General features: G+C 36.4%; 1 protein-coding gene across 8 annotated transcripts in view; it reads right to left on the reverse strand.

Annotated features, from left to right (window-relative positions):
• csnk1g1 (casein kinase 1, gamma 1) overlaps positions 1 to 23695 on the reverse strand; it is a 54191-nt gene extending 30496 nt beyond the window's left edge. For 3 of the 8 annotated variants that reach the window (XM_059537383.1, XM_059537350.1, XM_059537367.1), the window contains exons 1-4: positions 23512 to 23694; positions 14413 to 14729; positions 13448 to 13488; positions 13113 to 13182 (exon numbers count right to left, since the gene is read on the reverse strand). In XM_059537383.1, coding sequence (XP_059393366.1) covers positions 13113 to 13182; positions 13448 to 13488; positions 14413 to 14593 — 292 coding nt within the window. In that variant the 5' untranslated portion in view covers positions 14594 to 14729; positions 23512 to 23694. Of the gene's footprint in view, positions 1 to 13112; positions 13183 to 13447; positions 13489 to 14412; positions 14730 to 23511 lie in introns of all 8 variants that reach the window. The other 5 variants (XM_059537363.1, XM_059537377.1, XM_059537345.1 and 2 more) reach the window with 3 other exon arrangements.
• Positions 23696 to 23911: the final 216 nt, after the last annotated feature.

Here is a 23911-nt window from a genome sequence, read left to right on the forward strand (position 1 = left end):
GTGTTATGTCATTCACAAAGCTGCGTTTGAGCATGGAGAGACAGAGGAACTCTTCCTCCCACAGAACATCCAGCCCTCAACAGCACTGCTCCTACGCAACACATGCAGCGGTCAGGACAGCATGATTAACAAATTGCCCACTTTGCTGTAAGTGCTCATGCACAAACATTCACAGCAAGCCCCACTGGAACAGCAGCAAAACAAAAGACTGGAGGACAAGGCACAACTGGTGATCAGGTTGGAGGGAAGAGTGCGCTCAGTCACGTTTGCAGATAGGGGCAGTATGCGATTAAGGGCAGGTGGTATTATCTGCTCGTTTTATCTGCCTGTGAGCGTGGGATATGCCTGCTGGCCACAGCTCAAACTTCCTGTCAGGCCAACCCTGATATGCTGAGAAGACAGGGGGCGGTGTCAAAAACACAGTGGCGCCATCAGAACAAACACAAACCATCCATTGCAATGTAATTCAGAGTTACCACGAGCCTTTTGTCCGAAATGCACCTACAGCAAAGCAACATTGTGAGACAGGAATCTTTGCTGTGATATTTGTTCTTCCAGTCTGTCAGCCCAGTCGCTTTAACATGACCTGAACTGCTGTGATGTCCATGAATGTGTGCCCACATTAAAGATTTCCCTCGCTCTCTTTTGTACCCGAACGGATCAGATTAAAAAGGGATGATCTCTAGTGCAAACAGAAGAAATCATTACGGCTGAATCAGTTTGTGTAATCTGCTGACATCATACGCAGCAAATAAAAACGATTCAGAGAAACTGTCCTCAAAGGGCCTTGCCAATCCAACTGTAAACTATTCATTCAATATTACAGCTGACAAAATCTAAAAAAATCTCTGATATAACACTATATTTATATTTTTGAAATGGCACCAAGTTTTTTGTTTTTTTTATGTTGCAATAAAAGTGATGTTTTTTCAAATTAAACATTTGTAATGGATTTATACATACCAATTTAACAGTTCAAAGTAAACAAAAGGTGCACTATACCTGCATTATTTATTACTTTTAAAATATTTAAAATATTTCATATATAAAAATGAAACAAGCACTGAATCATTTTGAACGATGACACCAACACATTATTAAATCAGTGTTTTGAATTGAGTGACTGAAATGGGCAGTTTAAAAGATTTCGATCCGATAGAAACAGTGGTTAAAGCAAAAAAAATATTCCTAAAAATCTGTTGACTGAAAATTTTTCCTTAGTCAAACCCCGTTCCACAGCCATTCCTGCCACACACCCAGTTTAAGAGCATTTTTTTTCTTGTAATTAGAAGTGCTCTCCCTCCTAATAAAAAAAAAATAAGAGCACCTTCTGATCAATTATCAAATTCTGATCAAAAATTAGCCTTCTTATTAAGTGTTGATATTTGCCATATTACACAATTTACAGGGGCATTTTCTTTTACCTTTGTAATTGCATTTTTCAAATTTTATTTAAGTATGTCATAATCTGTCAAATAAAAAATAAAAAATCTAATTAAAACAATATAATAAGTAGAATAAGACACATAAGTTACCAATCATATAAAATTAGTATTAATAAAAAAATAATTTGTACTAGAGGTGACAAAGAACAACACAAAAGTGGCTTGTAGGTACATTTTCCAATGTTTAATGAGGCTTAAAGGTGGCACGAGTGCAATTAAATTCATGTTGAGATTAATGTATTAAATATACAATTTTGAAATTACAAATATTAAATGATTTAAATAACTGAAATAAGTTATTCAAGTGACAAGTTTCAACCTTGCATGCCAAATGTAAACAGCATAGTCACAGTCTTTACAGTGAAAAAAATAAATAAAAAATTTGCGTTTCATTAAAATCAACTAATCTGTCTATGCTGGTATGCCGGAAGGTTGAAGGTTTGTCTGTGACAATTCAGTGATTTACTTATTTCATTGTTGTTGTTTTTTTAATGACATAATTAAAAGTGAAAGTGAAGTGACATTCAGCCAAGTATGGTGACCCATACTCAGAATTTGTGATCTGCATTTAACCCATCCGAAATGCACACACACAGAGCAGTGAACACACACACACACTGTGAGCACACACCCGGAGCAGTGGGCAGCCATTTATGCTGCGGCGCCCGGGGAGCAGTTGGGGGTTCGATGCCTTGCTCAAGGGCACCTAAGTCGTGGTATTGAAGGTGGAGAGAGAACTGTACATGCACTCCCCCCACCCACAATTCCTGCCGGCCCGGGACTCGAACTCACAACCTTTTCGATTGGGAGTCCGACTCTCTAACCATTAGGCCACGACTTCCTGTATAAAAGATATAACACAGATATAGCACAGTTCAGCACAATCATTACCGACTGACAGTGGTCACACAGTTTATTGTCATAGCGCCCAGCCTAAGGCTGCGTCTCATTTCTCTGTCTTATCTATTTTATCTGGTAAAAGTAGGACTGCTCAGAATCCTGCATGACGTGTCATCTGAGCGGATAAGAATAAGATGGGAAGGGCCGTGACATCACTGCACGATACAGATGCTGCTGAAGCAGACCTCTCAGAAAATCATGTCTGGGCATGTCTGTGTGCCATTCTTCAGGAGAGCAGCCTCCATGCTCAGTCACAGACAGACTAGTGCGCCGATGCTCGACTCATTTCCGTTGGTGGCTCTAATAGTACGTGTCTATGAAATTTTTACACTGACTCAGTTTCAAGAGAAGTCGTAAAAATTTGGTATGAGATTGCGGAATTGTAAGAAAGAGTTTGAAATTGTATGACCCAAACCTTAACCAAAACTTAAATCAAACAGTAATAGTAATAATAATAAAAAGAAAAAAAGAAGAAGCTGTGATACAGTATCGTACAATTTTGGCATCTTGCGTAAATTATGAGTTGTCATGACGGGTGTTATTTAGAATTAATATAATATCCTAGTATTTACTAATATTGGAAACTATTTTTAGGTTTTCATTTCTAGTTTAAAGTGCACCTATTATGAACCTTTTTACAATATGTGATATAAGTCTCAGGTGTCCCCAGAATGTGTCTGTGAAGTTTCAGCTCAAAATACCCCACGGATCATTTTGAAAATGACTATTTTGAGTGGAAGCAGAATTGGATGTTTTCGTGCATGTCTCTTTAAATGCAAACAAGCTGCTGCTCCATGCCCCTTTTCCAGAATAAAGTGGCAGATCTATTACGTCACTTTGTAGGCCAATCGGCTATAAGTATTACACTGGTTCTCTCAACAAAAAGCCGACAAGATTTTTCCATTGGCTTTTGGATTATCACAAAAAAATAAACTGTTCAACTAGTTTATGAAAGAATCTCCACAAAAGAATGTTTCACAAAATGATCATAACTTTTATCAATTTTGAAGCCTAAATAAAAGTGCCAGAAGTTAAAAGCTAAACGTAGGCTATAAACAAACTACACTATGGTCGCTCACCTTCAACCAGGGGCGTGTCTAAGTGTTGGCCAGGGGTGGCACCGCCCCACCCTGAAATTTGGCTGGCCACCCCAGATGGTAGTGACAAGTAGTGAATAAATTAAATAATCATAACTAAAGCATACATGAAAGCACGTATTTCTGTACATTTAAAGTACATACGAAATAAGATGCATTAAAAGTCAATAAATCCTTGATTAATATGAATATTTTAATTAAAACAGTGTCTCCACGTAGTATTGAATACAATTCTAGTGCATTTAATCTATTAAATAACAGCAGAGTGAGCAAGTTTTTGGATATGGTAAGATTAAACTTATTTTGGTGAATAAAGTACCACATTTCAGCTATTATTTTGTTAGGGTGGGTACACAAAATGTTATTTTAGCCTTGCTTCTAGAAAATCTTCAATCTATATGCTTCGTAACAGTGTCATGTGGCCGTAAACATTTAATTTTAACGTGGCTTTAAGCACTATGCATCGTTAAAGTTTCATTACTTTTTATGTAAAAACTGTGGTGTTTACATGGAATAATCATACGAGTTTACCTTATGGTGCGAACCCAGAGTCTCCTTATCAGTAGGAAAGCCATAAAACAGGCATCTTTCATCTGAAGACTTGTGTTGCCTTTCGGGGCAAGGCAAAAAAAAAAAAAAAAAAATGCGGGAAACTATTAATTGGTTATTCGTTTAGTCCATCAAGATAATCTGCACAAAAGAATGTTTTACAAAATAATAATAACTTTTATCAACTTGAATTAAGGTTAAATGAAATAATTTTAATGCATGTTAGATTGCTTATTTTGCTCAAGTGCATGATCAATTGAAGTCTACATATAATGCAAGAAACTAAGCTTCTAACTTGTAGATTCAAGCAAAGAACTTTGCTATGCTGTTTGCGAATGTTTGTTTGGAGGTGTGTTTTCACCAAATCGTTAAAACCTTTTGCTTGTAGTTTTTTTAACGCTGCTTTTGGAAAACACACTCCAGAACAATTCAATAAACAAGCCGCTAATTCAGGAACTCAAAATAACATGGTTTTTAAATCAGATATCACTAAAACAATCCCCAGAACATGGTCTTCAGAAAACATAACCAGTGAAAACACGGTGTTTAACAAAAGTGAAGGTTTTAAGAATTACGACTGATAAGGAGTGAACGGCATATCAATTATTTGGTACATTGCGCTTCTGGATGACAACATAAGGTCACAAAAGGACATACCTGAGCTTAAGCTCAAAGGAAGATCGGAATCTCTAGGGAAGACATCTAGCCAACTGACAAAGCCTGTTATGTAAATAGATTTCTTTATTGCATATACAAGGCTTTGTGCATTATGGGTTCTACTGGATTCCTAACAACAGAAAAAAACACTACAGCCAACAACAAATAAAGACTGTATCAATCCATTTTAAATAATGCACTTCATATTGTCTCGTCATATGCAATCATGAACCAAACATTATAAACCATCCCAACAAGCTGTGCAGAAAGAGAAAGGTGAGAATCACAAAGATGAGGTCGAGACTATCCAGTCTTCATCACCCCATCCCCCCCATCCATAAAGCATGAGCTGGGCTCAGCGGGTGGGCCCAGTGGAGTCAGCCCACCCTGCAGACACGTACTCCACTGAAGCTACACTTCTGAGATGCTTCTTTGTACTATAGCTAGGGGAAATTCGATTTACTGGGAAATCTTGATGCTTTCTCATATTATTCTGCAATAATGCTTAAAAATGCATAAGGTTTTTATTTGAGTCTTAATCATCAATTGTACTGAAATTGTAAGCAGGATCATGAGATCACAGGTAAATGCCGATCAGCCACATTAAATTCAGGTTTTGTACACCTTGAGCAATAAATGCATGAGTCGCAATCATTCATGGATAACTGGATTACCGGATAGGGACTGTTAATCATTTTATAGATATTCGCAAAAAGGATTTGTTGTTGTTCTGTTGGCACCAGGCTAGCAGATCAGTTTTATATTTGCACCTTCCATATTTTCACAGACCACACCCACAAACTTTGTGATTTTGTACATCTGAAACAAATATTTTCAACAAACATGTAATATATTTTAGTTGTAGCTACAATTCAATATTTTAATTTGTAAATATATAAGAGGTTAAAATAATAAAATATTTTTTACAAAGTGTAACTTTTGAGGGTTGAATAATTTTGTAAATTAATATTTAGAGGGAAATTTTTATTTTTTATTTCATCAACTTCACATCCTCAAATGTATATTAATAAACTTTCTACAATAGTTCACGGTAACACTTTAGTATAGTGTCCAATTCACAATATACTAGTTGCTTAATAACATTCATATTACTAGATTATTGGCTTTTTATTAATACTTATAAAGCAAAGATTCTTCATCCTTAATCTTACACATAAACTTAACAACTGCCTTATTAACTATTAATTAGCAGTAATTAGGACTTTGAGTCTAAAATCATAGTTAATAGATAGTTAATAGTGAGAACTGGACCTTAAAGTGTGAACTGGTTTACTTTGAAAAGTTTTCCGAAATTTTTGCTCATAACAGCAAAATGTCTTGTAGGTTAGTTATGATCTATTACTACAATAATAAATTAATGATAATCAAATGCAGTTTGAACTGAGTATATTGAAATATATTTAAATAGACTATGAAAATGTCCATTACTTCGAGATTTTATTCATTTCTATGACTTTAAAAGCACATTAAGTTTTTGCCACTAGAGATCGCATTTTCAAAACAATAAGGGCAAAGCTTGATGCTGGTGGAGGATAATGTTCATGGATAAGGTAATTATTATTTCATATTAACAGCAACTTATTCATTTAAGCAACATTATGACTTAAGTCTAGCACGAGTTCTAGGACTCCCCTTATAATCTGTAAAGCGGTCTTTACACTTTTATGAATAAATCTCTTGCATTAAATGCACATCTACTCGATTAAGATAAAATAATTCATGTGAGAGCTGAATTCAGTTGGTAAGCACGTGCAGAACAAAAGATTAATCTGTGAACACCTCTGATTGGCCAAAGCATTCATAAGCCCAACAGACTTGTGTGTGATTGGTTATAATGCACAACACTGTAAAAACGTGTAAAAAAAATAATGCCACAACATTGAGCAGATCTAAATTTAATGCTGAGGTCAACACTTTTAATTTAATTTTTATTTTATTTGCGACAGCCGTAATGGATTTAGTTGAACTGTACAGCAGCATTTTTGTCTGTGTGTTGCCATAGTTTCTACAAGCAGAAATTGAGGATATGTGAATATTACATCATTGATGAGCGACAATGACCAGGGACAAGTCATTATTTAAAAATTAATTTCTCTGGATTTTGGGAACTTTTGGGATAACAAACACACAACTGCATGAAATATACCACACCGTGCAAGTAGTTGTTGGATATCTGACTACAAAAATCTTTTAAGGCATTTAAAAAAAAAAAAAAAAAACACTAATTTTGTTCTCAATGACATTAAACGTGCACAAAGACTGGGCTAATTGATAATGAAACTTCTAGACTAATTTCATTATTGATATCTAGCAATTAGTCATTGCAGACCTAATTCACATTACTTAAAAAGGGTGGAGGTTGGTGCTCCTATGCCACTGATGAATAATCTTGATGCATCGGGAATCATTTTGTAATCACACCGTGTCTCTGTTAACCAAAATTGAATCTTAGAGCAAAAAAACTAAAAAGTCACAAAGGCCCAATCAGCTACATCCAGTTTCAAGAGTCCTAGAACATGCAGAATCGGTCCAAAATGCATAATGGGCAGAAATAAGGGGATAGACAGCATGAAAGAGCTTGAAGTCATGTCTAGGGGAGGGTAGACCTCAGGGGTCAAGTTGCACAGTAGCAGACATAAGGGGAAGCACATCCTCAGGATTTTATGCTACAGTCACAAAAGCATCTCCTTCACCTGACCACCCAGCAACTCACTTCATTTGGTCCTTTCTTTGTGGGATCCAACAAACAAACATGCTCCCCAAGAAAAGGACACAATAGCCTGATTCTAGATTAAATGTGTGGATGTCACATGTTACTCATTTAATAAGTCCTATAATATAATATGATATAATATAATATATAATATAATAATAAATATTAACATTAAAGGGATACTCCACCCCAAAAATGAACATTTTGTCATTAATCACATACACCCATGTCGTTCCAAACTCGTAAAAGCTTTGTTCGTCTTCGGAACACAATTCAAGATATTTTGGATGAAAACCATGAGGCTTGTGACTGTCCCATTGAATGCCAAATAAAATACACTGTCAAGGTCCAGAAAAGTATGAAAGCAGTGTCAGAATAGTCCATCTGCCATCTGCCCGGTTTTCATCCAAAATATCTTAAATTGTGTTCTGAAGATGAAACAAAGCTTTTACAGGTTTGGAACAACGTGGGGGTTAGTGATTAATGAAATAAAATTCATTTTGGGGTGGAGTATCGCTTTAAGTTTTTAGTGTTTTTGAAAGGAGTCTCTTATTCTCACCAAGACCATTTATTTGGTGAAATTACAGTGAAACAGATATATTGTTAAAATTACAATTTACCATTTAAAACACATTAGCATATCAAAATATTTCAAAAAGTGATGAAATAAATAAAAAAAAAAAGTGTTAATAAATGTTACATTTATTTTACACTGGAAGGTTTATTTGCTTGCCAAGTTAAATACAAAAAAACAAAAACAATACACTCCTAATAAATTCCCTTGCAATCGTAACATTGATTACAATGTTAATTATTAAGGTGCAGTCACACAAGTTACTTTAACAAAACAAAGACTGCAAATTGTATCCCAGCAGCCTCTGTGGGGGTCAGGGCTTCAGAGTTTATGTGGGACCCTGCTGATTCGGTATTACTCCAGAGTGGTGCTCAAGGAGCTGAGCAAGGCACTGGTGTAGAGTTACACAAGCCAGGCTGCCAGGCAGTTTAATCAGCGGACTGCTTTACAGACGTCATATGATAACAGCACTAAGTGAACATCCTGGAAACGCTTGTGGTCAGAGTGCCACCTTTCCTGAAGTGCTGATTCATCACTGAGACACAAACCCTGCTGTGGGACATGTACAGAGCCACACGGCCTGCATACTGTTCCAGATACAGCACAGGAAGAACTATACACAGCAGAAAGACTCAAACCAATTGCACAGACATCCTTCTTAAACCAGCAGAGCAGCAGATACATAGGCTAACACACAGCTTTACTGAGACGCTCGTATAGACACTCGCTGTGCTGCATGCTGAATTATTGAAGAGCTGCTGCTGCCACCCTTTTCCGGTCTCCTCTGGTCCAACACACCCCTGAATGACATATATCATTAAAAACACATCCGCTTGACTTCCACTTCCAATGTAAGAAGTGCAAATGTTTACTATACTTATTTTTTTTATACAAATACCAAAAATCCTGAATAACTGGTGATAACTGTGCTACTTTTCCATATTTTATCATATTTTATCTATATAACCTATCTACACATCTACCACCTTTTGTTTTTTCCACATTCCACTGTCCTCGTCTCGCATTATTTGAACTGGCCCTAAGAACACCTACATTAGGATAATTACTGCCACCAACTTAACATTATCCTAATGTATGAATTGATTCAGGGCATTGCAGACATGATTAAAGAGTTCACAGTAATGTACGTGACTAACAGTTCTGTTAGCGATTAATTGTGGACATTAAAGCTTTCAAATATACTTTTATATTGCAATAATTTCACATTCAATCTTCAAATTAGGGCTGGGCGATATATCTAATGATATGGGGGTGGTGTTTGCGCAGTGGATAAGACACATGCCTTTGGTGTGAGAGACCTGGGTTCGAATCCACTGTGAGACACCAATGTGTCCCTGAGCAAGACACTTAACTCCTAGTTGCTCCAGAGGCGTGCGATCTCTGACAGATATAGCAATTGTAAGTCGCTTTGGATAAAAACATCAGCTAAATGAATAAATGTAAATGTAAATATGACATCATGTGCATCTAGTCAGTAAATCTGGTTCCGTGATTACTGTTAAATCACCATCACCTGCTTTCAAATGGAGCAACATTTAATAGACAGAGCCATAGATCACTGATAAGCTATGCAATTTCGCGTTCATTATTGAAGGCGATTCATCTGCGATAATAAACGCGATATTGCTTAGCTTGTCAGTGATCTATGGCTCTGTATAATAAATGCCGCTCCATTTGAAAGCAGGTGATGGCGATTTAGCTGTAATCACGGAACCAGATTTACTGACTACATGCACATAATATCGTTAGATATATCACCCAGCCCTACTTAAAATGTAGAAACGACAGTCTAAAACAGTGTATTTTTTATATTTGTTTAATGGCATCCCTTTATGACTGAAGTGGAGTATTACTTAAATCAATACTACTGATGTCTCCATGATTTTATCTTCTAATATTTAACCACTGACTATAGCCATTTAACATTACAGTTATAATAAATGTCAAATTTACCTGCGCCCTTCAGCAAGCAGGAAGTATACAGAAACTAAATAGTTATCGAACACTAAATTCTAAATTAAATATAAATGAAACCTTAAAGCTACAAAAGCTATAGATTTGCTCTTTGATTAAAAGACATGCCACTGCTGAACATGGCGCAATTCTGACACGCATTTTATTTTCTCACAACCTTTTCTGACCCACTTTATAATGAGCTGACAAGCTGAATCGGGTCTGTTAGAGACAGTGCTGGGCTGCTCCAGGACGGTTTTGAAAAATCACTATGCTTCAGAGACATGTTCTAAATCGGACTCATATACTTCCATGCATAGTTTTAAGGCAGCTTTAATCGACTTTATGGAAACTTCATGCCTGAAATGATGACATAACTACGGCACAGCATACTCCGTTTCTTTTGCCAAAATGCCAAATATCTGCCGATATATCGGTGAACCACTAGCTACAATAAATTCAGAATTTGAATACAATTTTTGTTTTATGTGCTGCTAAACCTACTGGGGTCAACAAACCCGGATACATATTTTGTGGCATCTTCTTTTTTCTTGTTTTTTGTCGATTTTGTATTTTGTTGAAAAAAGAATGAGGCGGCTTGATCCAGCAGAGATCATAAACATGTGTAAGTCTTTATTTTATTAATCTTCATATTTGTTTTCACATAACTGGTACACATTTTTCCAAACTATAATCCCTGACTTAATGCATAATCAAGTGAAACTTTATGAAGTTTAATTCACATCATCTAAACGTGTCACAATGCCAGGATGTTTTTTTATGTTCTATAACATAGACAGCACTTCAATATAGAAGTAAAAGGAGTTACCCCGTCATTGATGTTTGCGATTGTCTGAGGTGTAAATGATCAACTAAGCTGTAAATATCACTGATAATAAATGTGCTATGTGGTACTGGTGTTCTTTTTTTTCCTATAAATTACTACTTCTAGGAAAAAAATTATCAGTGACCATTACAATAATGTTAACAAATGCTGCTGTTCTTCTGAACTTTCTATTCATCAAAAAAAACTGAAAATAAAAAATATTCTCAGCTCTTTTCAACTGATTAAAAACTGCAGATACTGCAAATTATGTCACTGAATAATTACATTTTTATAAAGTAAAATGACAGGAATGTCAGAATTCATTCCAGCCAAAATAAGAACAATTTTCAAACAGTGATTAGCATCTTATGAGCGCATTTTGAAATCTCAATTTCATTTTAATGGGATGTTCTGTAAAATTTGTCTGTGCTTAGAAACCAGAATGGGAACAATATGAGCCATTACCCAAAATCTGTGCCTTAATTTAGCTCTGGAAGATATCAAAGAAAATATGCTTGTTAACATGACCCCCTTGAAATGAGTGACACCCAAATCTATTCAGCACTGAATTCCCCTCAGATAATAATGACATTTCTAGCTAACTAGCTATTTATCAAATGCAAACACACAAAACTGGATATACATGACCAGGTACAATCTTGCTGACCCAGCTGCTGCTGATTATATTTCTTATGCTAATACACTCAGTATGAAAATGTTGACTGAGGAACGGCTGTGTGTGAATCTCAAGGAGTGGAGTCTGAGGCCACACCTCCTGTCCTGTCATCATCCAGACATTGAACAGAGTATTGTGTTACAAGGACAACACCATCACCGCACTGCTCTGTGACAACCCAGCCGCCACTTCCTGAATCAAAGTGCAGCATGAAGCAGCTACTGCACAAGCAGACAAATGCTTTACCACTAGTTTGAGTCTTACTTCAATATGGTGTCCTGATTAAAAAGCTAAAAGATGCAGAATGGAACCACCGCCAAACCAAACCAAAATCACAGTGCGATCTCTGAATTATAGCAGAGCAGTCTAGTAGCTTTGAGGTCGAAATGGCATACATTTACATTCATATGCAAAGAGAGTTATTAGTTATAGTTGACTGAAAGCATGAATGAACAGATTCAGAGGTAAAAAAAAAAAAAAAAAATTTTTTTTAAAAAAGGTGAAATTACTAAATTAAAATTCAAGTTAAAGATTTAAGCCATGCAGAAAATTTTTATACCGGGAAAAAAGCATTTCCATCCAACAAACTCAACCTAACAATCTGCAATTTGGGGGAAAATGTTGCAAAATACAAATGGAAATTGTATCTACTGTTTTTGTTTATGTTTTTTTTATATAAATTAAAATAATTTTTTTATTTAACATTCATTACAATATATGAAGCACTCATTATAGTAACAAATTATTTCAATTATATTTTCTATCACATAATTATTCTTATATGACTGATTTATTTAGTAAATGTGTTTCCATCATAGGAAAATATATTGTCATTTCAACACTTCAGAATTTGCATGAAAATGCATGAATGGAAACTCTACTTATTTCTTTCCACTTTTTGCCTTACACCTACTTGAAAATTGATACGGGAAAAAGACAATGAAGTACAAATAGCCTACAAAAAGGCAGCGAAATTATAAGGAACACCACCACAATGGGTTTGACATTTTTGTTAGGCGGCATTTCAATGAGACAAATATACAATGGAAAAGAGCTGAAGAATTTCTTTGTCAGATTGACAGAATATCTTTTAACATAATCTGATCATTGCAACTAGTTTTCTCTATTCATCAACCACTGGTAAGTGATGCAAAACATGAATTTTGAAGCAAGCGAGTAGATTGTTTTTATATTATATTATATTATATTATATTATATTATATATATATATATATATATATATATATATATATGTATATATATATACACACACACACACACACACACACACCTAGGCGCAGTAGTAAAACAAGCAGTTCTGTAAGATCAAAACTGAAGCTATGACTCAACATGTCAAATACTCCAGAGGGGAAAATAATCCTCAATCCAATACAAAGGAAACATCTTCACAAAACTTGCTTGGAAACTGCAGGCTTAAAAGCAAAAAAAATATATAATGGTAAATCCCCATCACAAAGCCTTAGCGCAGTATAAACAAAGACACGCACCGGAATATGAAGATTAAGGCTAAAGGTAGATGAGATAAAATGAGCAAACACAAGGATGTGAATGCAAAAGTATAAAACACAGCACATGAAAACACGTGAAATGAATATTATCCAAGCAAACAAAGGAGATGAATGCAGCATACAGCAGTGCTGGTGCTGATTATAATCTTACCTGAACTGCCTAATGTTTTGTAGAACCGGTACTCCAAATGTAGCTGTGGGGCCCTCGATTTCACAGGTTCCTTTAGGAGTGTCAGGAAAAAAACTCTTTCATTTGTTTACAATAAACAAATATTCCAGCCAGAAACACACACTTAATGTTCCTTAAACTTCTGTCTAAAATACAGCAGTTGGAGTTGATTTCTTTGAACAAATCCAGCCTTTAGAGTTTGATTCCAGATCTACAGACATGCCTAGACATTACAACTACATGTAAAAACAAAACACTAACAGAACACCAGCCTATGCTGTTATAATTACTTCATAGAAAATAATAAATATACTTACCAACTTTATTGCAACGTACTCATTTGTATAGAGATTCTTTCCTAAAAAGCAAAACAGACAAAGGGTGACCAACTGCAACTGAAATGATACCATTTGAATATGCTGTGTTCCTGCTATGTTGTGCTGACCAGATTTCCTTAACCTGTTAACTGTCACCCCGTCCCGAATACGGGACGCCTACATTGACTATACTATATTACAATCAAATCTAATCTAATCTTGACAAACTATATATCGTTGGAAAGGTCTAAGACTCCCAAATATATATTTTACCAATATTTTTTGTTAAAAATTATGTAGGAAAAGTAATAGATTAATTTATGACAAGAGTGTACCCTCAGAAATCTACATTACAAAAGGAGTTTTGACCTTTGTTTAAAAAAAAAACGTCCTCGTTGCCTTTTTTTCTATCACATTTTAGAAATCATCAGAAGTTATATATCACTTGAAAACATAAAATCTCAAAATTCATCCTTTAAAACCCATTTTAAAATCAGACATTGCATTACCATGTAAATGGCACATCAAAATCATGTTACAAAATGTTTTCAGTCATGAATTACAAAAATTTAGGTTTGTGTCATGCACATTCAAGTCTATCTTCAAAAACGTGAGTGACAGTTAAGGGGTTAAAAGGTTTTTTTTTTTTTTGAACATCACAACCCCAAACAGGTCTCATCCAGTCTGTTTGTTCTACTAACAGATCATTGAGGCAAGTTCTAAGAAAACTTCTGTGAAAATGCTATTTTTTAAATACAACTTGTTGCCATTAGCGGTGCACAAATTACACACTACAGCTTTAAGGACCTTGACTCAAGTCAACGTTCCCCAGTGGATTGACTAACAACCCAAGAACACCATAGCTCCTGAGATTCACTCCTGCTTGGCACCTTTAAGCAAAGAACTTCACCCCTAGTTGCTCCATCGAGACTTTTGTGAACAGATACATGAATGGCTTCTCTTACCGAGCTTCAACTCTCCAAAGTTGCCACAGCCGATCTTCTTGCCAACTCTGAAGTTCGGTCCAACCATAAGGACCCCAGAGGACGAGGAGGAGCTGGAGGGCCGGGAGTGCCCGCTGCGCCCCTGGGCCACTTTACTGCTCCTGACCGGCCTCTCGCCCTCCTTCTCTCTGGGGTGATCCATGACTGAGGTGCCGGAGGGACAGAGATCCAGACGAACCAGGCCTGAGCCCAAAGCAGACAGCTCAGGCCAAAAGAAAACTCATGGGACGACTGCTGTTGGCACCGCTGCCGCTGAACCATTCACTGCTGCCAGAACACTGAGGGAAGGAAACATTCGATCTGAGTATCTTTTGAACACCATTAAGGCCTTTCCACATGGAGCGCGAAAAAGCGAACGTTCCGACTCACCATCCGTTTTCTTCCACGTGCGCAATGAGTCAGCGCATTTATTACTTTTTACGCACATGAAATATGAAAGCAAGTAGACATATGATTATGACAATATATTTTCTGTATGCGTTTTGTATGCAGCGCATGGTATGTTTATAGCAATAATGGATGTTTCTGACAAATATTAGCTGTGTAGCTTTATTAAACATACAAAGATGTGCATGTGCCTTGTTAATAATCAAAATCAACTATAGATCACAATTGGAAATTATTATCTAAGGAAAAATACTTTGTTGGTTTGAAGGCAAACTATTTCATTTCTATATCATTTCACGTTTGCTATGAAAGCCCCGTTTGTAGGCGATTCGCTTCATTTTTTTGCATCGCACTCAGTGTGGAAAGACCTTTAGATCTCTGAAACAATAACAGTGTTTGAAAAGTACATTACTTCAGTATATCAAGTACAACATTATGAAATCACCTGCTTTCTTACTAAAACAAGTTCACAAAAGCTGAAATATTTCACTGTGAATGGCAATGCCACAATTCTATTCAAATTAACCACTGTTCACCTCTTGAAAATCTATAGCACCACATCTTATGAAACTACATTTTACTAGTGGACATTTTTTCGGAAACAGGATTCATCCAAGGGTGGATTAATTGGTCAGCTATAGATAAAAATCAGCCAATTTCCTTTCTAATTACACAATCAGTCAACATCACATTTGGCAGACAGTGAAAGCAAATGTATGATGCTTAATATATGTGCCAATATTTAACCTTTTCGTAGAATAACAAATCCGACCTACATTGTGTCAATAACAATAAAAATTTACTTTGGAATAGTTTTCTAACCATTATCTTTTTGGAGGCATTACATTTTGATAAAAAATTATTTAAAAGAAATCTGTGCACATATGAGTTTTCCACAATAAGACTAAAACTTCATAGCATGACCTGTAATTTTCAAAGATGACATTAAAATTAATATGTCAAAATGTATTAAGAAAAAGCATATGGAATAAGTAACAATTTTACACAATTAGCCTGGAAGCCATAATGTTAGGGCAAAACAGCAAAACATTATTTTCAGTTTCAGACAGAATTATGAATCAAATGGCAACATCTAATCATTGCTCCTCCAATAAACTTATTTCCGACAGTGTTAGCGTCGTCTATTGTGTGCACAAAAAAACGATAACATTTGAAAGATAAACATCTCAAAGGTGTGAAAAAACATCACTGTGAACAAAAAGGATGCTAAAGTAGAACCTTGCAATTTCTGTAGATGAAATATTGAGTCAGCTTGTTGCCATTTTGCCAATGAACTTTCTTATGATTGTGTTAATTTATCACCTGAGGACAAAACACAAACAGCACACTGAGTAAAATTTACTGAAAATGTACACTTAAACCCATTAACTTCATTTTAATAACTTAAACTAACCATGTTTTTACTACTTTTTTTTACTACATGTTTTAAACTTACCATTAATTTGGTGCATTAAAGGGATACTCCACCGTGTTTTCATATTAAACTATGTTTTTCCCTTAACTAAGACGAGTTAATACATACCTCTCTCGTCTCAGTGCGTGCACTCAATCGCTTTGGCGTGCGGTGACACTTTGAAAGCACTTAGCTGAGCCCATTCATTCAATATGGGCCAAGCAGAGAAGCTACCAAACACCTCCACGTTTTCCCTATTTAAATACAGTTACTCGCGTAGTGTAACTCGACCTAGGACGGTAACACAAAACAAAACGTTGCGCTTTTCTAAGCGTGTAAAATGGATAACTATATTGTATGGCAGAATTAGGGCTGCCGCGATAACCGCAATATTGTAATACCGCGCTATTGACAAGCAAACCGCAGAGGAAAGATAGCAACCGCGGCAACCGGAGTGTTCAGGTTTTTTTTTTTTTTTTTTTTTTTTTTAATGAGGCTGTGGCTTTATTGTTTTTTTTTTTTTCAATTTGTCACTGTGCATTCAATGTTAAATAAATGAATGATACAATATGGTCACGACTGTAATTTTCTCGTGAGCCGTTGTAGCTTTATGGTGCTTCGTTAGTTTTGAATAGGCCGGCTGAAACGATGGGAGACGCTCAATCTCGTCCCAAAACCTAATGTCACGTCGCCAGTTTGGGAACATTTTGGCTTCCAACCCAATGAAAAGTGCGAGCCAGCGAATATAGATGAGCCGATATGCAAAATGTGCTGCAAAAAAGGTTCCTGTGACGCGGCAATACATCTAATTTGAGGTCATCGGGACATTCTAAAACGCTTAACGTGGTTTAATACAATACAGTGATATTTAGAGACCAAACTCACTAAACATCATATTAATAAAGTATACTATCTACAAAAAATCAGATGATCCCTGAATATGAATTCAACGTGTTTAATAACACGTTAAGCCTTTTCCTCACATAGAAAACCATCATAAGGCTTAACGTGTTATTAAACGACTTGCATTCATATTCAGGGTTCATCTGTTTTTTTGTTTTGTTTTTTGTACATCGTATACTAGCCTACTTTATTAGAATAATGTTTAGTGAGTTTGGTTTTTAAAAATCACTGTCTTAGTACATTAAGCCACATTAAGCGTTTTCTTATAACGGTTTTCTATGGGAGGAAAAGGCTTAACGTGTTATTAAACGAGTTGCATTCATATTCAGGGCTCATCTGATTTTTTTTTATAGATAGTATACTTTATTAGTATGATTTTTAGTGAGTTTGGTCTGTTAATATCACTGTCTTAGTACATTTTCCAGTGTCCCCTGTCATCCAGCGCAGCTGCCCCCTCAAGCATCAGGTCGCGGAGCAATATCAAGAACAGCTGAGACCGGCCGACAGTTAGGAGTAGCTGAAGCCTTTGCGAAATCTGTAAAATACAGCCGTGAAAGTAACAGGCATACCTGCTGAAGTCACGGACAACCTCCGCGTCAGTGCCCATACCCAAGAGAGCGTGAGCAGGTAACGAGCTCACACGCTATCTGCATGAGGAGTGCATCGACTCCAACGTGAATCCACTGTCCTGGTGGGCCAGTGGTGGCGCGATAATCAGTCTAGATTTCCGTTGCTGTCCAAAGTCGCGCGCAAATACGTGTAATACATGTTAGAACTCTTTGATTTCTTAAAAAAAAAATGTATTGGAAAACGCATGTTCTTGTTGCTGTTTGGCATTTAACAATAAACAAAAATGTTTTAAAACGTCTCTGTCAGTTAAAAAAGCAACAATATATGCTACATAACTCAACGATAGAACTTTGTATGCAGCAAAATCAGGATAAATTAGGTATGTAAAAAAAAAAACCGGCGGTAATACCGCATATCGCGCTATTGAGCCACCCATAATAACCGCAGGGGAAATTTCTTAACCGCGACAGCCCTAGGCGGAATACCATGGCAAGTGCTTGTATACACTTCGTCTTGGCGCAGTAATATCTTCACTAGAGGGAGCGGGGGCCGGTGAGAGGATTTTTCACGAGTGAAAATATTACTGCACCAAGACGAAGTGCTTACAAGCACTTGTCATGGTATTCCGCCATACAATATAGTTATCCATTTTACACGCTTAGAAAAGCGCAACGTTTTGTTTTGTGTTACCGTCCTAGGTCGAGTTACACTACGCGAGTAACTGTATTTAAATAGGGAAAACGTGGAGGTGTTTGGTAGCTTCTCTGCTTGGCCCATATTGAATGAATGGGCTAAGCTAAGTGCTTTCAGAGTGTCACCGCGCGCCAAAGCGATTGAGTGCACGCACTGAGACGAGAGAGGTATGTATCAACTCGTCTTAGTTAAGGGAAAAGCATAGTTTAATATGAAAACACGGTGGAGTATCCCTTTAATATTAGGTTTATAATTTGCATTACATGAGTGGTTATCCAGCAAATACAGTGCTTTTTGTCTTTACATGTGCATGCAGGCAGAGCACGATGTTGTTGTTGTTTTTTATTGATGTGGACATGCAGGTCTGTTCACGGATGACAGATATGGGTCACTTAAAAACTTAAAAAACGAAATAGATCTGAGAACAACAAAAATCAGCGCAACACCAAATTATTGCTCATACAATTAATCATGTACAATCAAGTGCAGCTGTGGCCACATAAAACCCAACAAAAAAATCATGACAACAAAACTGCAAGACCTACCGAGAAGAAGAATAAGAGAAGTTCACTTTGATGAATAAAGCCAAACAAAGGGACTTAAGTGCTCCTAAATGACCTATATCACACACAGAACTATTGTTCCTAATGTCAACCGCATCACAGACATGCTAAACATTGGTGGTTGGAATTATACTAAATATAAGCCCACAAAAGTGCATACATCTTGACGTATTTATAAAGCCCATGGCATCATTATTTGTGATCATCGGTGATGCAGCACTAATGCAATATGCTGTATCCATTAGATGTCTCATCTCAAATCATTAACCTTTTGAAAAGAGATTAGCTCAGGAGGAAGTCGGGCATCAGGGAGGGATTCCTATTGTGACACAAGCAGTGAGGAAACGCTTCCCAGAACCCCCGAGTAAGACTGCACACTCTGCGCTTAAAGGGTGATCACCAAGGAGAAAACCTTCAATATTGACAAGACAAAATCCGTGAATCTCAATACAAAACAGAAACTTATACATTGGCATAAAGGGATAGTTCACCCAAAAATGAAAATTTGATTTTATCTGCTTACCCCCAGGGCATCCAAGATGTAGGTGACTTTGTTTCTTCAGTAGAAACGGAGATTTTTAAAACAAACTGATGCAGTCTCTTAGTCATATAATGCAAGTGGATGGGAACCACAGCTAAAACATACAAAAAAAAAAAACAAACATACATAAACGAAACCAAATTAAACCCTGCGGCTTGTGACGATACATTGATGTTAAGACACAAAACAATCGGTCTCTGCAAAAAACTGAACAGTATTTATTTAGGTTTTTATCCAAGGGTTATGAGATGACCCACGCATCGGGGAAAACACCCAAGTTACATTGCTACGTAGGCCTTCGTATTGTAATTTGATAAAGATAGATATTTAATATAGGCTATAGGGAATTGCATGCAACATAAATTTATTGTTTTATTTAGTTTTATAATGACCCGCCCCGTCTCGGCTGGGCTCTCTGTAGTCATCACCGAAGAACTGGCTCCCTTTTCCGACGAGTGGGCATTGTCGCATTCTTTTCATCGTTGGTGGCAGCAGCTGCATCTGCGCCACTCGCATCAAGGAAAATGCTCTGATAATGTTCAACAAGTTTTTTTCTCACTTCTTCTCTCATGTTGAGTAGAGGAGTTTTCCCTGCATTCTCCAAGTTAGCAGTGTTAATTATTCGTTGTTTAAGAGATGCCGCAACAATGTTCTTGAATTCAGTCTCTTTCTGTGATTCTCCTCGGCATATTTGAAGTACTGTGGAAGGCCGCAGTTCTCATTCATTAATTAATTTTTGTCTACAGACATCCTCAAATATGCCGTGGAGAATCACAGAAAGTGACCGAATTAGGTTATATTGTGGATTTTTTTTTATTATTATTTTTTTATTATATATTTTTTATTTTATTAATTATTTATCGAATAATTACAGCAGAACGAATATATCTCAGTCTCAGACGTCACGCCCAAGGACCATGAGCTAAACATCTGATTAGGGCTGAAACGATTCCTCGAGTAACTCGATTACAAAAAATGATCGAGGCAAATTCCTCTGCCTCGAAGCCTCTTTTAACTTATTTTAAATCTCACGTCAGGTTCTTTCGCAATGATTTTTTTAATGTGACACAACACGTTTACGTCACCCACAAAGCCTCCTTGGAAGGAGACACAAGCGCCGAGTCCGAAATCGCATACTGCAAGGAGTCAGCAGTGTTTTGATTTGAGGGCGTGGGCAAACGTAAAGAGAACGTCGTGGCGTGTCTCTATTGCAAGATAGAGCTGGCATACCAAAACTAGGGCCCTATGATTTCCGCGATGCAGAAAACGTGGAGGGAATCGCGGAATCCAGTCATAAAAACGGATTTTACAGTTTAACGCGGAATGGCACGGAATTTGCCAAATTTTGAATGAATTAATCAAAAATAGGTCATTGAACTTACATCAAATCACGATATGGACTAATATCTGTAAATATTAAGCCGGAACAGTCTATTTAAATATGAATCCTGCATGTTCTGTGTGTCTCTGTTAATGAATGGAGCAGAAGTGCGACTTCCTTTATTAACACACACTGAAGCGCGGGTGACGCTCCGGTGATTGCAGTGTCTGTCGTCTCACTAAATAAGGACGTGAACACATGAACAACATCTCCAGAACTGCTCTGACAGTCACTTCATGAGCATTTGACAGTTGTCACATCACATACACAGAACTGTAAAGGTACGTCAACCCGTCAAAATAAAAGTCCGTTTTTTTTAAGGTTTAATCACACAACATTTCTTACATGTTTTATTTTTAATAGTAAATCCCCTTTGTTTACCAAAAAGTTAAGTTTGCTTAATTTTTAATATTTAAGAGATTAATTAAATTAATGTTTTATGTGTTTAATGTTTAATGTGCATCTCAGAAAATGTTTTATTTAAAACCCCAACTGAATGGCACTTAAATGCACTTAATTCATCTGTCAACTTTATTGTCATTGTTCACAGTACAAGTACAGACAGAGAAACAATGGGTAATAATTAGATGTTTATTTTTGATGTATGAATTGCATTTTATGCATTTAAAAATTACAAAAAAAAAATTTCTAAAAAAGGAAACTTAGTTGTTCATTTTAAGAGACCCAGGAGTCTTATTTTCTCTTGCATAATTAATATTGCACTTTAATTAAGCAAAAACACATTTTATCCGATTACTCGATTAATCGATGGAATTTTTGGTAGAATACTCGATTACTAAAATATTCGATAGCTACAGCCCTACATCTAATGCATATAGGACACAAAAGTGGAAACACTTCAGGAGTGTAGAAGTTCTTATCTTGTTTGGTTGAATTCTACAGGATTTCCAGGAGACGTGCGTCACGTTCTTTAACGTTCTGTCCAGAAACAAAGATTACGTGGCAACAAACCCCCTCACGAAAGAAAAAATAAATTTTTACAACTGTGACGATGAGGGCATATCAGGATCAACTAAACGCTGGAATTTTAAAAGTATGTGAAATATTTAAGGTTTGTGGCACAGAATCTTTAAAATACGTCAGAGTTTTACACACCGGTCTGTTATTGTGGCGACATTTCCACGCCCTGAAACGTGACGATGAACAAAATGAACTGTGATTGGTTGTTGGACATGTCAGTTTAACGGACTCATGGGCGGGCCTCGGCCAATGAAAGCTGCCTTGAATTCCAGACCTTCAGCCGTCAGTCTGAAGGTCTGGCTACACGAGACTAATGTAAACAAGGCTTTAAACTTGGGTGGATTCTAATCAGCATTCAATGTTTTATCAGCTGGAAAAATAATTGTTCCTCTGTGAAATTGTAATTATAGCTATGGACTTCCCTATTCTCATAGAATTTGAATGATTACTAAAAATTCATAGATAGCTAATTTAGTAAAGTTTGGATGCAAAATAGTCCTTTATTCAGACACTCATTTGTGAACATAAATTAGCCATATGCATTGTTTTCCTAAATTTTGAATATCTGCACACAATTTATGACTAATAAAACTACAAACACCACCTGTCACAATCTTAATTTACATATTTATTTACACTAATAAATATAATCCGATAATACAGAGCAAATACATTTAACATTCCTGGGCATGGCGTACAACTCAACGATCAATGAATGCAAAGAATGGTTGCAAAATTGAAAATTTTGTCATAACTCAGAACTATCTCAGTCTCACGTTGATCTAAACAAAAAGGTCATTTCTTTCTTCAATTGTTAAGTGCTTATGTTTGACTGACAACCATAATTGTGTGGATAAAAAGATGCAATGAAAGTGAATGGCAACTAAGTCTATAAAAATGTTGGTTTTAGTGCTTTACAGAAATAGTAACAATGATAGAATTGTCATCTTAAGGTGAACTAGCCTTTTAAACTTGCATCTTCCTCCGAAGACCACAGTCTCAGACCTGTGTAATGGGTTCTCTAACACAAAAGCCTTCCAAAAAAATAATAAATACCAATAATAATAAAAAACAAACATATATAAATAAAAATACAGAACGTGAAATAATAAACACCACCTATAACGTTACCTGTATGTTTAATTCAGCAAAATAAGCTAAATAAAAACACAAAGTAAATAAATAAATAAAGCCTTCTCACGACATTGACTGAGCTTTCCTCCTGCTGCGGGCCAGAAGCCTCAGTGTTCAATGTTTTCAGCCCTTAACAGGAAGGAGGAACTCGATATTTCACAAATCACCTCCCAGCTGTCTAGAGCACAAATATGTCTAACGTTAACTGATTTGTTGATAACCAGTCGAGCTGTTCATATCACATCTAAACAGCGAACAGAGACATCATGTTATTCATTTCTGTCGCTAATGTGAGCCACAGACGAGTCGTGATGCGCAGTTATTGTTCAAATTCTGTAAACAGATCACAGTCTCAATCGATCAATCAAGATTACCGTTAATTAACTTATAGGCAGGATTACCCGTCAGCTAACCGATATGAACTAAATGGAACTAACAGCTTGACAAACACCTTTAGCTCGTTAGCAATAGCAGCTTGATTTCTTTCACTCACTTCCACGACGAACTTCGTCTGAGACTTCAGGAGGAGATGAATACTGAGATACCAGCGTCTGTAGATTATGTGACACCCTTCTGAATAAAATCAGTGTTGATATCCTCTACCCGCTTTTCCACCTTTCTTCAATGTTCCTGCAAGTAACGTGAACCTTTCGCTGGTCGCGAATGACTTCCGCTCTCGGACTCTTGAGGAGATTTCAAAATAAAAGTCCCTGTGCTCATCACGGTCGTTACTGATACGCAGTACATTTTAAATGTTGTTATTCTTAAACAACAATATGCATGGGTTGTCGTTTCTATAAAATTACACCAGACTTTTAGAAATATGCTCTGTTCAAGCTCAAGTACTTAAGCTTTATTAAATATAGCTTGATTGTTTAAGCAGTGAGGAGGAA

This window comes from Carassius carassius, chromosome 3 (assembly GCF_963082965.1).
Source record: "Carassius carassius chromosome 3, fCarCar2.1, whole genome shotgun sequence".
In the NCBI taxonomy this organism is placed as follows: domain Eukaryota; kingdom Metazoa; phylum Chordata; class Actinopteri; order Cypriniformes; family Cyprinidae; genus Carassius; species Carassius carassius.